The sequence below is a fragment of the Periplaneta americana genome, chromosome 12 (genome assembly GCF_040183065.1).
Source record: "Periplaneta americana isolate PAMFEO1 chromosome 12, P.americana_PAMFEO1_priV1, whole genome shotgun sequence".
NCBI classification, from domain to species: Eukaryota; Metazoa; Arthropoda; class Insecta; order Blattodea; family Blattidae; genus Periplaneta; species Periplaneta americana.
In genome coordinates, this window is record NC_091128.1 from 44769949 (window position 1) to 44791180 (window position 21232).

At 36.0% G+C, this 21232-nt stretch overlaps 1 protein-coding gene across 35 annotated transcripts in view; it reads right to left on the minus strand.

Moving 5' to 3' along the window:
• para (sodium voltage-gated channel paralytic) overlaps positions 1-21232 on the minus strand; it is an 873489-nt gene that overhangs the window by 48819 nt on the left and 803438 nt on the right. For 19 of the 35 annotated variants that reach the window (XM_069841234.1, XM_069841226.1, XM_069841222.1 and 16 more), the window contains 5 exons: positions 18105-18246; positions 17857-17981; positions 17081-17349; positions 13744-13917; positions 2261-2383 (listed from right to left, as the gene is read on the minus strand). In XM_069841234.1, coding sequence (XP_069697335.1) covers positions 2261-2383; positions 13744-13917; positions 17081-17349; positions 17857-17981; positions 18105-18246 — 833 coding nt within the window. Of the gene's footprint in view, positions 1-2260; positions 2384-3637; positions 3761-13743; positions 13918-17080; positions 17350-17856; positions 17982-18104; positions 18247-21232 lie in introns of all 35 variants that reach the window. The other 16 variants (XM_069841227.1, XM_069841233.1, XM_069841225.1 and 13 more) reach the window with 2 other exon arrangements.

The following is a 21232-nucleotide window of genomic DNA, read 5'->3' on the forward strand; positions in this document are numbered from 1 at the left end:
AAAATTACTGAGTAGTCGTAAGAACTACATGCTTGGCTACTAACATTATTGATACCAATCAGCAATCTACTGACACCATTCTCCTAAAAATATCACATCCATCATGCGCACTTTCTGCTATATGATGCCTGTCATGTTATGGAAACAGCTCCAAGCAAAACTGGACTTATGATCGAGTATCTTACACAAATTGTTGTTATGAAACAACCATGTAACTGCATTACAATACAAAACACTCTGTGTAACCGATATCTGTGTTATCTGGAGACATGAACATATGCATCATACACAAGTGGCAACTCGTAATAGAGGCAGGATGCCAAAATTATAAAAACTACCGGTATTGTAGAGTCTCACGAGGAGTCTATAAATGATGTTTATTAAGTTTTAAAGGTAACTTTTTTTGGATCACAATGTTTTGTTTTTCCTTCCAGAAAAAAATGCTTCAAGTCTGTAGAATTGCCTTTCATCTGAAGGGATCCATTTGGAAAGAAAAGGCTAATGTGAAATAATGAGCGATTTCCATTTTTTTTTTTTTGTAAGCGTTCAATCATTCTTTTCTATCGAATTCTTCACGTCAAAATTACCTGGACTTTTAGTCCCACTGAGTTATATTACAGTCTTGAATTTCTGTGTCATGGCTGAAAGTTTCTGAAATGGTATTTTCACCAAACTTGTAACGATATCCATTTTACAATTCAGTAAGTCAATAAAATATGCTGTAGTGATTAAATAATCAAATTACGGAATAAATTCCACCTAATGGACAATTTAAAAAAAGCTCAAGTCTTTAGCTTTCCAATATTTCATTCACAGATGTTTAATGATATTTTGTGCAACTGAGTGCTATCCGCAACAAAATTACAATTATTTTCTTTTACAGTCAAGGCCAGATATGCTATTTTTCGAATAAAATCTCCTTCTTAAATCAAATATCACTTTAACAAATACCGTAATAAATATCTATCTTCTGAGGCAATATTAACAGGATTTTATTGAGCACTCTCCTTTTAAAGCCTTCTAGTCCTATTAATTACCGAAACACTCAATTGTTCAAAATGTATCTTCCCTTAAATGTGTGAAAAATAATAAACAAGTTTAATTCCACTTACGATAGTTTAACGGTATTTAATGAACACATAGGAAATTTTAAAAACCCTTTGACTTCTTAAAAGAACAAGCTTGGAAATGCTAACAAGAATTATGATTTAAATCTTGTTTATGACTTTAAAATAAAAATGAACTTCCGTGTTGTAAATCATTTTCACAAGCAGCTAATTTTAATATGTTTACAATGAAAGAGAAAAATAATAGACTTACTTACAGGCACTGAATTTAATACAATACAAGAAACAATAAAACATGCCTATTACAAGAAACACAATGTTGCTTTCATTATTACGTAAAATTTTCCAATCTCCACCTACTGAAAATGATAAAAAACGTAACACAAAATTAACATTATCATGTATATATTTTTATATATACTGGTACACGAAATTAACATTATTATGTGTATACTTTTGTATGTAAAACAGTTTCTTTAGGAATGTCTCTGAAATGAATTTGCGATTCAATATTTTGAATTCCTTCGTGGGATGTTCTTATATGTACTTTAAGTGGATACTGCCCAAAGACATCGTCAACATTAAAATACAAAAACAAAATGAAGCTTCATACAAACTTGCCATTAAAATATTCAGCTCTTTCCCCTAAATACTTTTTAATTTTTTTATATACGTATGGCCTTTATCATATCAACATAATTCTCAATAGTTATTTTTGTTAAAAGCAAGCAATTTTAGTTTGTAAATATCTACCAGTTATCAGCACATTTTGACTTGCGAAATTATAAAATTCCCTTTTAATCGACTGTGAAAAAATCCTGCCTTCCACTGTTACAAGTAATATGTTTGTGAGTGGAGAGCGGCTTCTTTTAAACACAGAGACGTTATATTGTATTTTTATTAGGACGAATTACACAAATTTTAACGGACTAGAATCCAGAATGTTCTACGAAACAACAAGAGGTCGATAAACTTGTGTGTCAGCGATTACTATCGATATCACAAACAGAAGACAATTCTAGCGTGTGCACGTATACATACAGAGATCAAATGACTTGTTACACGGAAGCATTGTCTTATCAACGAAATAAAAAAGTACAACAATAAGAAAAAGTCTATTCTAACATGACCTATGACCTCCTAGGCGAGGTCTCGTGCTCCTCCAAAGTCCCCTGAGACTGCTGGGTACATACCCTCATCCCCTGCATTCTAGACATAGCCCTAAGAGGCCTAAGGGCCCTGAGGGTCCGCATTGTTTTGAAGGCTTGAATGCCTCCTGCCCCAACCAAGGATGCTACGAAGTTTATGAGGGAGACCTGAAGTAAATAGATGTACAGTTCAGATAGAAATGAAGGAAAAAAAAAGCAGCAAAAGTAGCAAATCTCAGACCATTACAAACATAACATCCACTACCACCACCACAGCAGGAAAACTTGATGACCTATACGAAGGATTTCCAGCATGATGTCACGCTTGTGGACTTCGTCCCGTAGCTAACACAATATAGGAGAAAGCAGGAGAAGCACAATGACCGGATTGTTACACTCTGGACACACAACGAGAGAGTTATGCACAAGCTACGGGAGGTACATCCACTTGAGTCGAGTAAGTGTGGCATCACTTAAGAGAGGCAGCGTGGTTTCATTCTGTGCTTCTGTCAGGGTTCGTCATTTTTAAGATGCAGACCAAATACTGCCGCGAACAGTATTTGTGAACCCACAAATGGCTCTCGCCGAGCCAAGGTGTGGAACTCCATAGCGAGCACGCACCAGGTGTGCACAGCATCACTCTGAGTCAAAGTTCAAAGTTTACTTACAACTTTATACTATGAGTAATGAAAAAGAATTTATGAAAATAAAAGAGAAGCAAATGACCTTTTGTATCTCAGTATGCTCGAGTGACATGCACAGAATACAATCAGGATGCCTATTCCCCACTACACTACTGTTGCACAACTTCTAAAGAATCCCATAAACACATCAATCAAAACAAACGACACAGAGATACGGCACACATACATATATTGCACAGTGTATTGTAGAAGGAGAGCCAATACCTGAAACAAACAGATGTACATGGTCACACATCCACACTCCAAACACACATAGATACTGTACATGGAAAGCGTTTTCCATAACGGTTTGTTTCTCGAAACGTCAAAAAAGTACTTGAGAAGTCAGTTAGTCAGTCAGACAGTGAAGAAGTGTGCAATCACAACACCGACGATTCCAACGATGAATGTAGCAAACAAAATGAGCAAGGACACGAGAGCTCGGGACGGAGGGCACAGAGACAGCTCTACAGAGAGAAAGAGTGAAGTGTTACAAGGAGAGACCCAAATTAGCCTCAGGGAGAAGGATCGTTATTCCGTAATGTTACCCAGGAAAAATTAAGTAAGTGTTTTAGTTAAACAAGCGCTCATACAAGAACATGGAGCACTCACCAGCAAGTCGAGCAGACTCAAATTTATTTGTGTGACCAAGCCCTTGTATGGTGTGTGCTTTGTCACGGTACAACTTACTTGTTATTTTTCCTGCCCACCCGCCACGTCACCTCGCCCCTCTACTTACTCTCATGCCCTCCCAGCGCGAGACTGCACGCAAGGGTCTCAGAGCGCGAAGAGTCCGCATGGAGCGGAATGCGGGGATATCGGCTGCACCGGCCCAAATGGCCGCAAGGTTAATCAGAGACAGCTACACCATGGAAAAATTATGTTAGTCACGAATAAATGGCTCTGTCACTACACTCCACACTGCAGGGACCTCAAGGCGAATTGTCATCACAACTCATTATAAAATCTGCACAACCTATTTGTAATTTAAAACACAAACATAATACAGAGAACTAAATGCAACTTTTTGCTACCACAATGGAAAAATCTTCATATAACTTTAACAGAAACGTAAACATTATCTGCCTGATGAAACAGAATTGTCTACATTATACATGCAGTTAGTAGTAATACCTTTCACTGTCAATTGCGTTTGAGAGTAGCCTTCGATAATTTCAGTAAAGTTTCCCGTTTTTACTGCACAATTTAAGTTCATATATATATTTTTTCTTTTATGTTTGTTTTTCTTTCAGTTATGATTATTTAGATACTTTATTTTCTTGTATTTCTTAAACAATAAAGTCAGTAACTAAAATGCACGGGAACCTTTTGGAGGCATATCCCTCAAACCTGAAGAATGAAAAGTTGTTACATAAGCATAGGCCCGGAATTGCGTAATTTCTAAGACAGAGCTCTTTTTTAAAGTCTGGCCAGATGCTGATTTACACATATAGGAGCTAATTAATAGTGTGCCAACGTGTTAGAATGTATTCAGTAGATATTATGTGTGCAGTTCTGCATTACATTCAATTCTTGAAATTTTTTTAACGTTTCCAATGAGACTCATGCTTTAGATATTTTTTGGCTAATAAAATGAATCCCGGTAATTGATTAAATGGCGATCTTACTCGTGTTAATTATGTAAGCATATGCGGTTTACAGCTGTTTCGATGCTATTCGACACCATCTTCAGAGCCTACTAGATCTCGGCGCTATCTCAACTTCGCTGCCTGTTGTGTGGGTGCATTCATGTGGTGAAGAGTTGAGTCAAATAGTGTGTGTGTTCTGAAATTGATCTGTGTGTTGAGAATTTGACTGGGGTGTGTTTTAGTGTGTCTGTATATTTCATATTGTTCTAGTGTGTTGAGTTTTTGGTTTTTGGGTTGTACTGTATGTGTAGGATTTCCATGTCTGTATTCATGTTATTGTATGTGTGGTTAGCATTAGTTATGTGTTCGGCATATGTAGATGTATTGTGTCCTCTGGTTATTGCTTTAATGTGTTCTTTGTATCGAGTTTGGAATGATCTGCCTATCTGTCCAATGTAGAAACTGTCGCAACTATTGCATGTGAGTTTGTATACCCCTGTGTGGTTGTATATATTTGTTTGTGTTGTTTTTGTGTTGAGATGTCTTTGTAGTGTGTTTTCTGTTCTGTATGCTATGTTGTAGTTCTGTTTTCTGAATGAGACACAGATCAATTTCAGAACACAGACACTATTTGACACAAATCTTCATTACACGAACGTACCCACACAACAGGCAGCGAAGTTGAGATAGCGCCGAGATCTAGTAGGCTCTGAAGATGGTGTCGAATAGCATCGAAACAGCTGTAAGCCGCACATGCTTACATAATTAACAAGAATAAGATCGCCATTTAATCAATTATTTATATTCAAGTGTTAAAAGTAGTGTACGAAAGATTCAAAATGGACTAATAAAATGTGTTAAAAAAAGCATTCAATATTTTGAAAGGTGGTAGCATTCATGAAAACAAAACAAAACAAAACATGGGTCCTAAATTTAATATCTTCCAAGATGAGTACTTGTTCATCAAGAACCCATGTTTATCAGACTTTTTCTTCTTGTTTCGATAAACATTACCACCTCTAATGTTTTTTTCTTTATTTTTTATGGAAGTCACATTGAGCATTTCCTATGATGTTTTTTTTTTTAATTGGGTTATTTTACGACGCTGTATCAACATCTAGGTTATTTAGCGTCTGAATGATATGAAGGTGATAATGCCGGTGAAATGAGTCCGGGGTCCAGCGCCGAAAGTTACCCAGCATTTGCTCGTATTGGGTTGAGGGAAAACCCCGGAAAAAACCTCAACCAGGTAACTTGCCCCAACTGGGATTCGAACCCAGGCCACCTGGTTTCACAGCCAGACGTGCTGACTGTTACTCCACAGGTGTGGACCCTATGATGTTGATGAACAAGTACTCATATCTGGGAAGATATTAATTTTAGGACTCTGTTTATTAGACTTTTCCCCCTGTTTTTATGAATACTACCATCACCCAAAATATTGAATGCTTGTTTTCAACACTCTGCATATGCTTTCCTCTTGATATACCGGTACTCGTGAATTTACTTAATAACACTTTCAATACCGGTAGGCTATTTAAAATATTACAAAAGCTAAGTTCAAAATTTTAAAACTCCATAGTGTTAAAATACTGAATAATAAGACCACTGAAGCAAATGTCTTTGAAACGACTGTATGCCATATTTGAGGTATATTACGTAGTTTAACAATATTTTAACTCTATGAAGTTTTGGAAATTTTTAAGTTTTAAACTTTTATAGTTTATCTTAAACTATATACTTTTTTTACATTCCCTAATATGTCACTTCTTTTAGGTTTAAAGAACTAATGTATCAGTAAATACAAATTTTCAAGACCAATATATGTGGCTCATAAAGAACGGCCCTACAAGAAATATTAATATGATTACTGCTACCTCGACAGTATTTCCGAAATAACTCGGTGATGACGAATTTCCGGGCTTGTGTTCATAGAACAAGTTTTCACCCTTGAGCATAAGCAATACCAGTATATATCCCTAAAGTTTTGGCATGCATGTTATCTATAGCCTACTCAGTCCATTAGACACACGGACTTTGGAAGCAGAAAAAGTAAAGCATTCAATTCTGACAGTTATCTGTACTAGTTTAACTGAGGAGTACCTTCATTAACTTTGCAGTGTATATAGGTTACACCACAATATTTGGCCATCATGTTTCTAAACACTACAAAATACAGTCTTATGTAGTTCTGTGTAACTGAAAAATATAAAAATATTTTCTTCAAAAGAAAAGTTAACTTTTAACTTGATTTGAATTAAAGAAAAACTGTATATAGTTTACTAATATAGCTTACAAATAACATTAAACACTTTCTAATGAAGATTACTGCAACTTCTTAGCCTGCACTTCTTCTTCAGTTCAGACCCTAATAAAAGAATTGACAAAACTGTGAGGTTACATGTCAGATCGATAATATTATGTTTTAAAATGAACAAAAAATTCTCTCTCTTTTCTCTCTCTCTCTCTCTATCTTTGCTGTTGCTCAAATCTCAAATATTGAAATAAACACATACACACATGCACGCACACACACGCAGTTCTATCAATATAAAATAATGAAATATGTATTTCCAATATTAAATTTTCATTATCATATCTTTCATTGTAAGTCACTACAATAGACTAAGCACAAAGAAACTAAACTGTGAAATTTTTATCAAGTTTTTGAGTGATGATGAATTTTAAAACTGTTGTTTTAAACAAAATATTGCTACTTTGCTACACAAATAATAAAAACTAATGTATTATAAAAGACATCAAAAGAAACTACATAAGCCTACTGGTATTCCACTACTACGCTACGTAAATTGAAAAACTTTAATAAATACCGATATGTTACCACACTTTTATCAGATTTATTTTCCTGCACACAAAAATGACTTTAAAACTTGTATAAGAAACGCAAAACAAATTTTGTTTGCTTTTACAAGATATATGATAAATCTTTAGTATACATCTTAATTACACAACTTTTAACACTGTATCACTTTGGAATATGTATTATATGACTTTCTTGTGTTAAATTCTATCGTACCTTGTTTACATGTTTCGACCTTCTATGGGTCATCCTCAGAACTGGTCGTTGTTGGTCTTGGCGCCTCTTGTTTTGTTTGCTGTGAGGGTGTGTTCGTGTGGTGTAATGTAGAGTCAAAGAGTGTGTGTTCTGAAATTGAGTTGTGTGTTGAGAATTTCATTGGGGTGTGTTTTTGTGTGTCTGTATATTTCATATTGTTCTAGTGTGTTTAGTTTTTGGCTTTTTGGTTGGATGTGTAGTATTTTCATGTCTGTGTTGATGTCTCTGTAGGTGTGGTTAGCATTTGTGAAGTGATCAAAACACCTCCACATATGCAGAACACATCACAAATGCTAACCACACCCACAGAGACATCAACATAGATATGGAAATACTACACATCCAACCAAAAAGCCAGAAACTAAACACACTAGAACAATATGAAATATACAGACACACGAAAACACACACCAACGAAATTCTCAACACACAACTCAACTTCAAAACACACACACTCTTTGACTCTGCACTATACCACATGAACGCACCCTCACAGGAAACAGGACGAGAGGCACCAAGACCAACAACGACCAGTTCTGAGGATGACCCATAAAAGGTCGAAACATGTAAATTAGGTACAATAGAATTTAACACAAGAAAGTCATATAATACATATTCCAAAATCTTTAGTGTTCGTAAAATCACATCTTCTCAACAAATAATAAATCTGAGCAATGCAGAATATTTACTGTATGTGAATATAAATATATAGCTTATCAAATTCTTAAATATGCCTATTTCTTCGTTATTTTGTTTAGTAGAGAATATTATTGCTATGAAAACATGTGTCTTCCATGCACATTCGATATCTTAGAGCCAAACGAGAATATTGAGAATGTTTTGGATAAATGTGATTGCTATTTCGTTAAAATTCAATATAATATATTGAAATTCATCAGCAATTATAGTGCTTTCAATCTGGTTCTCCAATGTATCACAGCTTTCTAGAAACACACATTCCTTCCTAAAATTGGAAATTTCTTAGGAAGTTTACATGTCTATTTCGTCTGTTATCCATGATTTTACTTCTAAAGAAGACAGAGACTGGATATGTAAGACATAACGAAATTAACTTTAATTATTATCAGGTAATAATTAGATCAGGATTGAATGGCTTCGGAAATATTATTTTGGTTTTCAGTGGCATAGCAGACAACTCGATGGCTCCGCCCCACAGTCACCTGGGATTCCATGAATCATTAACAAGTTGATACGACAAAGTCGTCTCTTCTTATATCATTCAGACTAATATCAATTTCAAAGCACAAGAGAGATTGCGAAATTTAAAAAAAATAATTAATTTTGAAAATGTAAAAAAATTTAAGGGCACTTTTAACGGTAGAACTACCGGCATCATGATGCCACAAATGATTTTTTTCTCAAGTGCAGAACACAATTATTGCAACACTAGTTCTTTCCAGATGTACGGTATCTGTCTTCAAAGTTCCAAGACACTGAATTCACTGTACCGGTAGTAAAACCAGTCAGTTCTGCGTCTGTGGTAAAAGTTAGATTTGGTGCAGTCAGACCTGTCGTGCTACTCACTACAGCTATTCTTGAATATGCTTACGAGACATTTACGTTGGAAGTTCAATCAGAGTGAATATAAATTTTTGTGAGGTTTGAGAATATTGCCATCAGAACTAAGGATCATATTCATATACGAGACTTTGACTGAAGACTTCCCAAAGTTGACTTTCGTAGTAAAGTTTAACTTTGTTAAAAGTCCTATTCATAGATAATACTTCTGAGAATTTGACTTTGACTTTGGTAAGTCGAGATTTGACTATCTTGTTCTAATGTTGGCAATCACAATCATGGCCTTCTAAACGAATTAAATTAATGAATAGCTGAAGTAGAGTAGGCATTGCCACAATAAAAGCCATCTTTTGAGTCTCAAATCAGTGAAACAATTGAACATCGGCAGACGTCATATATGAGCCTTGTTGTCAGCATCTTGGAGCACAATACCACATTACACATTGGACAGTTTTTGGGCTCATGTTCGGTGCCCGTGGCACGATCCCACGTGAAACTTTAAATCAACTTAAACAATACAAAATTTCTGATGCAACGATTGATGCCATAGGATCTCACGTGTTAAAATCATCCTTAGCTATAATTAGTAATCATTTGTACCAAACAAAATTTTTATTGTAAATGATTTCCTACGTTTTCTTATCTTAATGTTTTTTTCTTTTTCTTTCCAAGTGTCACAAAATTGTTTTGTTTACTTATTCTTTATGAATTGATTAGTAGGCCGATCTATCGAACCCTTATTTAGGGCGGCTTTTGTTTATACAAATTATCTATCTTGCAGCATTTTTAATTATTTCAATGTAAAATAATTGTGAAGACGTGAAAGATAAGATGCCACCAATGACAGATTATGAAAGAGACATGCTACTAAAACTGGTGAAGACGTATAAAGAATACAATTAAATATACAAAATCAATAGTAAACCATTAATCCTTATACCCATAGAGCAATATCGAAGTGAAATGAGAGTATTATTACTGGAACAGGTAATCCTTTTTTATTATTCTATTATTCATCAGTGCATATTGAAACATGTGAATATTATTTAATACGGTCTATTTTTCAAATCTGCATTTGATTTGAATTCATTATCTCTATAAAATTCAATAGAGTTTTGCACATGTCTAATAATATGCCGAGAAACATGAGGAGCTTCAACAATTTCCTGGATGTTATCAATCTTCTCGGCAAATATAACAATTTCCCAAATATCAGCCATTTTTCTTATGTCCACGAATGAAAGTCACAGTCTAAGTATACATTTTCGGCGATTTCGAAGTAAAGTCACGATCGAAGTTTACTTTCGTCAAAGTATCGACTGTGAATAGGAAAATGGCGACTTTGTACTTTCCAAAGTCAACTTTGATCCAAAGTCTCGTCTATGAATACGACCCTTAATTAAGGAGGAATAAGGTGAAAATTTTTTTCAATTTCATAAAAATATTTTGATTTTACTTTTTTGCTTTAACATTAATCCCTGGGTGAATGACAAACAGTCAAGGTACCCAGCCCAAAAAAAAAAAAAAAAAAAAAAAAATACCTGACGTCTACTTAATATGTTCACGAAGTTTCAGTCAATGGCACCCCTACAATGAGCTCGTATCCATTTTTAAATGTTTTCACAACTTAAATGGCCTACCTGTCAAAACTTTAACATTATTTTCTCGTATTATTATGTTGTACCGAAGTACATACGATATTTGCGTGCAGAAGCATAAGTAATCACTTTGTGATTCAAGACGGTACCATATTCTATCAGACCTCTGGCCACTCAGTCACTCCTAATAAGTGCACCTCGGTACATAGTGTTGGACACTGTGACACTGTCACATATACAGTACACGAGGATAGGCCACCAAAGGGAAATAGAGTGATAGAACGTAAACTGACAGTGAGAAGGATTCAATCCGGCATTGGGATTTGAATCCGGTGTGGCTTAGTGGATAAAGTGTAAGCACGTAGAGCTGAAAACTCGGGTTCAAATCCTGGTGCTGAAGAGAATTTTTCTCTGTTCTACCCATTCTTCACCATTATTTTCTCGACTTTAATTTTTTGTTGCTTGATCTTTCATTTAAAATCTACATTCTTCTACAAATATTGTCCTAGAGTGACAATTTTTTTTTTGTACATTGTAAGTGAATTCTGGTTAACACTGAAAGAGAAATTTTTATAGTACTTACATACTTATAAATAGCTTTTAAGGAACCCGAAGGTTCATTGCTGTCCTCACTTAAACACGCCATCGCTCCCTATCCTAAGCAAGACTAATCCAGTCTCTACCACCATATCCCACCTCGTCCACGCCTGTGGAGTAACGGTTAGCACATCTAGCCGCGAAACCAGGTGGCCCGGGTTCGATTCCCGGTCAGGACAAGTTGCCTGGTTCAGGTTTTTTCTGGGGTTTTCCCTCAACCCAATATGAGCAAATGCTGGGTAACTTTCGGTGTTGGACCCCGGACTCATTTCACCGGCATTATCACCTTCATCTCATTGAGATGCTAAATAAGCAAAGCTGTTGATAAAGCGTCGTAAAATAACCTACTAAAATAAAAATATCCCACCTCTCTCAAATCCATTTTTATATTATCCTCCCATCTACGTCTCTGTCTCCCCAAAGGTCTTTTTCCCTCCGGCCTCCCAACTAACACACTATATGCATTTCTGGATTCGCCCATATGTGCTACATGCCCTGCCCATCTCAAACATCTGGATTTAATATTCCTAATTATGTCAGGTGAAGAATACAATCCATGCAGTTTTGCGTTGATTTTTATAGTACAGCTTGAAAAAAATTATAATAATTTCAATGTAAAAAGTTGTACAAAATTGACATTTTTTTCAGACTTGGCTTTCTTTTTTCTTTTTTTAATGTATGACCTAATAAAATGAAAATATCTCTTTGTTTGGGTGTTAACTGAACCTTTGCGGAAGCTTGATAAACATTCATTTCAAAATCTTAAATTTTCTGAGAGAAGAGAGATTTTTAGAAAGTCTTTCTGTTTTAAAGAAAAAATTCGTTACTTCTACTGTTCTCAGACGTTGTACAGCATGTACTCATCAACAGAATGGAATAGCATGTAAGCCTCTCCTCCGGGTAACGCGAATCTTTTCAGAAAATATTGGTTCTTTGAATACAAGGCTTTCTACTGTGAAGAAACTGGTTTACTCAACAAATCACTATCTTTCAAACAGACCACGCAGTAACTCTTCACATCATGTAACACAGTGACATTCTGTTTTCGCAATTTTGCACCTCTTCCAGTTGTATGATTCCTCATCTTTGCCAGGATCTTCTTCAAACAAGAAAACAGATGCTGATAAAAAAATTGGGACTATGGATCAAAAAGGCCCTACTGCAAATCACAGGGACTGGGTTATAAATTAACTCTTACACACTCATCACATAACCATGACCGAAAGAAATGAAACATTTTGTACATCCACAGACAGAAATACAAACTGGACATAATACAATTCTGCCTCTCTAAACTCTAACTACAGAATTAAATTTCATATTTAAAAAACGACTACTATTGCTTACAACAAAACTAGGCGGACACTATTGCTGCCACTGCTTTCTGGAAACATATCTTACGATATAGGCGCTTCGAGATAAAATATGAAGACTGTTATTTTGACATGTATAAATTTATCTCTCCTCTGTTTAAATCTGTGACTTTCGTAGAAAAAATAGCGTGTAACAAACTTAAGAAATGGCAATTGCAAAAGTCGTATGACTGGAGCACTCACTAATCATTTTGCAATGAGCCCTTTTCATACTTTTATTACAATATACTGTGTCCGTTCTGTATATGAGCAACTGTAGTAGGTTATTTCAGAGTTGAGTGTAACAGATTAAATGGAAAACAGTAAAAAATAAAACCAACGTTGCAGAAATTTCTCTGAAAGAAGAGGACATTGTTAGTCTCTACTTTCCATTTACATAGAGAAATCATTATGCTGAAAAGCAAAACTCGTAGAATAAGAAGACAGGAGGGCTGCAATGAAGTGAGCATGCACCTACACCATCTTCAACTCTTGACATGAATGCCTTAAAATTTTTCACAATAAATTCATGATAACTAAATATAACATTACGTCGATATATATATATATATATATATATATATATATATATATATATATATATATGTTTTTTTTTTTTGTAAAGACAGAGAGAGATAGAGTGAGTGAATTAATACAAATCAATTTGATGGCATTTCTGCTTTTTACTTATGTTTACGCACAAAACAAGCTATCCTTTTCTTCTGAATTTCAAGTTCATTTTATAAGTGCGGACAAAATAAGTATATATATATAAGTAAAAGTACATACAGTGGTTCCTGCTGCAGGCTGGCAGACAGTTGAGTTGACGGCATTCTATTCTAAAAGCATTATCTTTGGAAAAACAACTCTTAAAGTTTCTCATTAAAAATCTGTAATAATTTTTCTTCTGTTTATTTTAAGCATTCACTTTGAGGAAGTAATCAAAGAACAATAAAAAAGAACTTTAAAGATATGCTAAGAGATAGAATCATAAAATCGACTAATAATTCGTAGTCTTTTTGTTAAATTACTGATATTAGTTCAATTGAATAGTGTCTTGAAAGTGCATCCATAGATCTGAAGACGTGGCTTACCATCACAATGACAAAATCCAACCAGCACCACGCGTTTGTGAAGTACTTCTTGAAGCCGAGGGCTAGCCACTTGATCAACATCTCGATAAAGAAGATGACAGTAAATATACGATCCATGTAGTACAAGATATCTTGCAAAATGGGTCGGTAGGGAAGGTGTACATCTTCAAGAGCCTGGAACAAACAGAAGTCTAGTTTTCATTCCTGGATCAAATTGTTGAATTCAATACTAGTTGCTCTTTTACGTGAATAGCTAAGTATGGTGGAAAGCAACTAGTGGAGAAAATTTCTCTGTCTTTCTAATTTTCTGAATGACTTGAAAAGATTTAAAAAGTTCATTAAAAGGGAACAGACGTAAAAATGACAAAAAATAATGAATATTTTTATCTTCTTAAAATAGTACGAGGTGTTGTTCACCATATTCCAAATTATTTTGATTGTATTATGTTTCCAAGTGCTCTTAAAAATTTAAGCCACGCCCACTTATAGCAGGAAGTTTGTATCTTTAGTCGACTGTTTCATTTACTTATATTTTTAAATAATTGATTAAATGGTAATCTTACTCGTGTTAATTATGTAAGCATGTGCGGCTTACAGCTGTTTCGGTGTTACTTGACACCATCCTCAGAGCCTTCTGTGTCTCGGCGCCATCTCAACTTCGCTGCCTGTTGTGTGGGTGCATTCATGTGGTGAAGAGTTGAGTCAAATAGTGTGTGTGTTCTGAAATTGATCTGTGTGTTGAGAATATGATTAGGGTGTGTTTTAGTGTGTCTGTTTATTTCATATTGTGGCCAGCCTCATGGTCTAGTGGTCAGAACTTCTGGCTATAGTTCATGAAGTGCCGGGTTCGATTCCCGGTTAGAGCACAGGAATTTTTCCTTAAAGGGGATTATTCCTGTGTTCGTCCATGGTCTGGAATTTAGGTTAAGTTTAGATTTAAGACTTCTCCTGGCACCACATTATCATAATCATCCTATCACATCGGGGTAATGTAACTCAGAAGTGGGTTACAACTAAGCCACAGCCAGGAGAGAAGACCAGAAATGTCGAAAAGACAACCTGGTGGCATTGGATAAAAAAAAAATATTTCATATTGTTCTAGTGTGTTGAGTTTATGGTTTTTGGGTTGTATGTGTAGGATTTCCATGTCTGTATTTATGTTATTGTATGTGTGGTTAGCATTAGTTATGTGTTCGGCATATGTAGATGTATTGTGTCCTCTGGTTATTGCTTTAATGTGTTCTTTGTATCGAGTTTGGAATGATCTCCCTGCCTGTCCAATGTAGAAGCTGTCGCAACTATTGCATGCGAGTTTGTATACGCCTGTGTTGTTGTATTTATTTGTTTGTGTTGTTTGTGTGTTGAGATGTCTTTGTAGTATGTTTTCTGTTCTGTATGCTATGTTGTATTTCTGTTTTCTGAATGAGGATGCGATCTTGTGTGTGTTTTTGTTTTCGTATGTTAGTGTGATGTATTTCTTGTGTTGTGTTTGTGTTGTTTTGTGTGTTTGTTGAGTTTTTATTTTGTCTTTCTTATGATGTTGTCTACTATGTTTGGGTTGTAACCATTTTCTTGTGTTATGTATTTGTGTTCGCTTCTTCATTGTAGTGTTGTTGGCTGATGGGTATGTTGAGTAATCTGTGTACCACTGTCCTGAATGCAGCATGTTTGTGTTGTGTGGGGTGATTAGATATGTTGTGTATGTGTGTGGTGGTGGTGGTTGGTTTTCTGTATATTTTGAATGTGTGTTTGTTGTCAACTTTTGTTATGGTGATGTCTAACACGAGTAAGATTGCCATTTAATCAATTATTTATATTCAAGTATTAAAAGTAGTGTACGAAAGATTCAACATGGATTATATTTTTAATTTGTTGAACCCATTTTTTCAACAACTACATATTGTGAGAGAATGAAATTTTATACACAACTATTTCAGATAGTAATGAACATAATGTCGGTTTCAAAATTTAATAATCAGTTATGGTATGGTTTCGGTGTTGTAAAATGTGTGTAATTTTTTTATTCAAGAAAGAATCTGTTTTCTGCAATGAACGTAGCAAAGCTAATATGAATTGAGCACGTGTTTTATTGCGTCAGCAGTTTTCTACAGGAAACATTCTCTACAAATGAATGTGCAATTTACTGTAGCAAGAGCAAATGTGATGTCGTGTTCTAGGCAAAGGAAAATTCACACTTCACATTGGAGTGTTGCTGCAAAATGTCACAAAGGGCCTGGAAATGTATCCACCTCAGCAGTGACAACAATGGAGTTTACATAGACCGGTTAGATCGATAGGTATATATGGAGTATGGCTACCCTGTATAATACTTACTTACTTACTGGCTTTTAAGGAACCCGGAGGTTCATTGCCGCCCTCACATAAGCCCACCATTGGTCCCTATCCTGAGCAAGATTAATCCATTCTCTATCATCATATCCCACCTCCCTCAAATCAATTTTAATATCTTCCCATCTACGTCTCGGCCTCCCTAAAGGTCTTTTTCCCTCCGGCCTCCCAACTAACACTCTATATGCATTTCTGGATTCGCCCATACATGCTACATGCCCTGCCCATCTCAAACGTCTGGATTTAATGTTCCTAATTATGTCAGGTGAAGAATACAATGCTGTGTTGTGTAACTTTCTCCATTCTCCTGTAACTTCATCCCTCTTAGCCCCAAAAATTTTCCTAAGCACCTTATTCTCAAACACCCTTAACCTATATTCCTCTCTCAAAGTGAGAGTCCAAGTTTCACAACCATACAGAACAACCGGTAATATAACTGTTTTATAAATTCTAACTTTCAGATTTTTCGACAGCAGACTGGATGACCGAATAATAACAGGCATTTCCCATATTTATTCTGTGCTTAATTTCCTCCCAAGTATCATTTATATTTGTTACTGTTGCTCCCAGATATTTAAACTTCTCCATCTCTTCAAAAGATAAATTTCCAATTTTTATATTTCCATTTCGTACAATATTCTGGTCACGAGACATAATCATATACTTTGTCTTTTCGGGATTTACTTCCAAACCTCTTTTACTTGCTTCCAGTAAAATTCCCGTGTTTTCCCTAATCGTTTGTGGATTTTCTCCTAACATATTCACCTTATCCGCATAGACAAGCAGCTGATGTAACCCTTTCAATTCCAAACCTTCTCTGTTATCCTGGACTTTCCTAATGGCACATTCTAGAGCAAAGTTAAAAAGTAAAGGTGATAGTACATGTTCTTGCTTTAGCCCACAGTGAATTGGAAACGCATCTGATAGAAACTGACCTATACGAACCCTGTATAATACAAACTTAAAACATTAGGGCGGAGTCACTCACCAGGGCAAGACTGCTAAGCAGAATCATGGTGATGACGGCTGTCTCAAAGTACTTGTTCTCGATGAGCTGGAAGGTTTTGAGCCGGAGGTTGCCCCAGCCTTGCCAGAAGGGCGAGTCCTCATCTCCGGCCAGGAAGGGGAAACGTCTGTAACATTTTTCAGGACAGCAATCCGCAGGGTATTCCGACATCATCACATCCTCTGTCCCCCCATCCAGCGCCATGTCTTCTTCCAAGTGTCCTTCTTCCCCTTCTCCATCTTCCTCGGCATCTGTGGGAAAACAGGGCAGAATGAAAGCAGGAACATTTACGAACATTAAGGAAAACTGGCACTTCAAAAAATAATTTTTCCTCTGGAGAAGTTAATCCCTTCCTTGAGCAAAATTATTATCACGAAACCTACCCTTAAGCTGTGGACACAAATCTCCAAAGCTGACAGGAAAATATGATAACTTGTTTTGAATGTTGCATTAAAAAAAAATGGTGGATATCCGTAGAGAGTCGTTGAGTTTCCATCTTTGTGAACATCCATCCTATCACTTGATTTCCAAGGTAAGATCGTGCACTCAACACCCTTTACTGCCTGAGTGTACACTATGTATGCTACTCAAGGCCAGAAACTATTCAATATTAGTGCTATTGTAAGAGGTATAATTTTATTGATATATTAATGCATAATTTTAACCATTTAAGACTGAAATTGCATGGATGCGTAGGGTATAATAAAAAATTCTGAAGTTATTGAAAACAAAATAATGCGTCCGTATCTGGCACTCACTGCCTTCTTGCTCGAGATCTTCCTTGCTGGCGTCTTTCTTCTCCTCGCCATCCATCGTCTCTGCACTTCCTTTGTGACTTTCATCCTTGAATGGACGGTTTTTATGGCTTCCGTATGACCTTGTACTGAACACAAGAGAAAAAATTCAAGTGCAAGTAAAACAGAAACATCAGTTCTCTCAAAAGCTACGAGTTTCGTCATGAAGTTGATGTTTGTCTAAATAACAGACTTTAAGTTCATAAACTTGCCTTAACGTGTCTTCATCTTGTCGATTGTGAAGGTAGTCGTTCTCTATTCGATTGTCTTTATGATTCCCTTGAAATGAGTTGCCGATCACTTTGGTGTTATTCATCAACAATTTATCCTTCTTCAGCTTGTTTTTCAGATCTCCTTCAGAAAAAAGAGACAAAGAGAAAAAATTCCATAAGATACAGAAAATATTGTTACACATTAGTGACAACTTCCTGTAATGTAATGCAATACAATGTAGTGTGTATGTGTGCATGTGTGTGTGTGTGTGTGTGTGTGTGTGTGTGTGTGTGTGTGTGTGTGTGTGTGTGTGTGTGTGTGCGCGCGCGCGCGCGCGCGTGTGCGTGCATATGTATGTATGTATGTATGTACTCTTTGTTTCACAAGTAAAGAACCTTCGTTGCAGGGTTGGGTTCAGGAAGTCATAAATCTGACTGACACGCTCCCCCAATTAGTGAAACTGTGGACAAAGATACTGCCAGGAGACCGCCGAGAATGCTGTGTTGTGAATTTTCCATTTTTGAAAGAATCCAACCAGTTGCAAAAGAAAATACATTTACAGAGTCCAGCCAAGAGCAAACGTGGCAACAGCTTCCCCTAACTGGCCTGTCAATCACTGTCATCTGTGCAGAAGTGGTGTGAGGCCAGGGTTCTTTACTTGTGGAGCCGAGAGTATGTATGTATATATGTATCATTATACCTAATATTAAGTCTATCTTCTAATTTCACAAGCCTGTTCGAAAAACGTCAACAAAGACTGTAAAAAAACAAGGATTAGCATACTCAATTATAACTAATATACCAGTATGCTGGAAGAGAAATTAACATGAAAAATCACCTGGCTAGCATTATTAATCTCTTACAGATTGAAGTTTGTTCCATGTGTTGTGGTTATTGGGAACTTCTGAGGTTACAGGCAGGGATGTAGTGGAGGTGGAGCGGAGCGACACTCCGGCACTGTGTCCGAAGATGGAGCGGAGCTCCAGCACTGATTTGAAATTTTAAAATCTCTTTTGACATCACAATACTTTCCCAGCTAACGATATCTTAGTTAATGTCAGAATATTTAGTGATTATATTTTCTGTGCTTCCTTTAGAAAATTGGAACAAGTTAGGAAGTAGAGGGTCACGAGACCACTAGGACCGTAGACGGACACCCCGTCATGAGAAATGGGGGAAGAATCAGTGACAGGACTATCAAACTAAATTTTAGTGCGCCTGCGCGAAATGATCACATTCCTAATTCACTTTCGTTTCATATCGTATTTCGTTAGTGTTTGCATTTGTACGATACAGGAGATTGTCTATGGTGTTACTTACCGAAATGTGTTGTGTTTGTTTCCCAGTTATTTTACGAAGTGAATGTTAAACAGTTAATTCACTGCCTATAACGTGACTAAAAGACTGCTTGAAACTTTTGTTTTTATCTATTGCCCTTCAGTAAATATGGAACAAAATAAACATAGACAAAAAACATTAACTCCTTTCTTTTCTCGTGCCATTGCTGTTACTAGTGGAGTTACAAAAGCTTCCTCTCCTGAATTGTTGATATCTCAAGCCCAGCACTTCTATTTGATGAGCCTAGTAATTCAACCAGAGATACTGTATAAAAAATACAGACAGTTCCAGTATGATTACGAAGAATATTCAACATCATAATGTTCAAAATAGTGAAAGCCAAACAGTCGGCCTGCAAAGTGAGTGGCCGAATGTATGGAATGAAGAAAATATGTGGTCAAGAAAAAAAGAAGCTGATCCGTGGATGGATTGTAAGCAATGTAAGCTAGGCTGTAAGTGTGTCATGAAGTAGGCTGCGCATTAAAAAGAGTGTATTTCTGTATCTAATGAATGGCGCTCATATTCAATAAATTACTACGGATCGAACAGATCAGATCAGATAAGCTTAAGTCACTACGAAAAAAATCATTCAACACAAGAAATCCATTGCTCATAATATAGCACAAAAAATTATTGATACGTCTGAAAAGCAATCAATTGAAAATGTTGGCGAATAAACGAGTGCAGCCCACCATGAAGCAACAACAACGAAATTTATATCAGCTTATTACATTGCGCAGAATGATCACCCTTTCAGCGACCATTTCGGTTTACTTGAGCTTCAGAAGCTAAATGGAGTAGATATTGATTGGTGTTGCCTTGCATTCTCCTTACAGTCTTACTTTATGGCATTTCTTTCTGTCTTGTTTTTTTTTTTTTGCATCCAAACCTTCCTCCTTCCCCAAAAGTTAAAAAACCTAAAGAGCTCCGGCACTGTAAAGTTTGGGACTACAACCCTAGTTACAGGAAAATACAATCCATCTGCTGTAACAAAGATACAACTGATGTTCTCCCTATCTGAGCTACACAGACAAGTATCGGTAGGTAGAGAGATATACAGTGTGTAATTGAATATGTTTTACAGATTGTAAGGGATTATAGGGAAGCTAAATATTAACTATAAACATGTAGTCAGAAACGTCTCCTCCACAGATTTATTTAAACAAACATTCTGCTTTGTTTTACATCATTATTTTCCTTTCTCTTATTTATATTTACAGGAGCTGTTGAAAGTGGCATCCACCAACATTAATGCATATCTGGCAGCAACGAAGCATATTCTGGTGTACTCTGTTGAAGATTCCTGGTGTATCTCTCCACAGACTGCTACAATGCGATTCATTAGATCTTCTTCCGTGTGCACTGAGACCTCGGCGACCACCAAGAGGAATTTCCACACGAAGTTATCAATCTGAATAAGAGCTAAATCGTGTCCTTAATTTGTATAGATTGTGAGATGGCAGTGACAAGCTTGATTCCAGTATCTTCCAGCCTCAGACCTAAGTCCTTATAAAAACTCCAATTCACTGAGAAAAACAGTCATATAGTCCTACAGTTGTGTACCCAGATTTCCGCAGAAGGACATACAATCTGCGGTTGAATGGGAAATCCGTAACCCAATAATATTGTTAATACTGTATATTAAAAGTAAAATTGTATATTAGAAAAAACGTATATATTGTAACATATATAACAAAAGGTTTTTAAAATAGAAATTGAGCTTTGGAATTATAAAATTTCCTCGTTCCTAGCATGCCTGAATTTATTTTAAAAGTGAAAAGTAATTAAT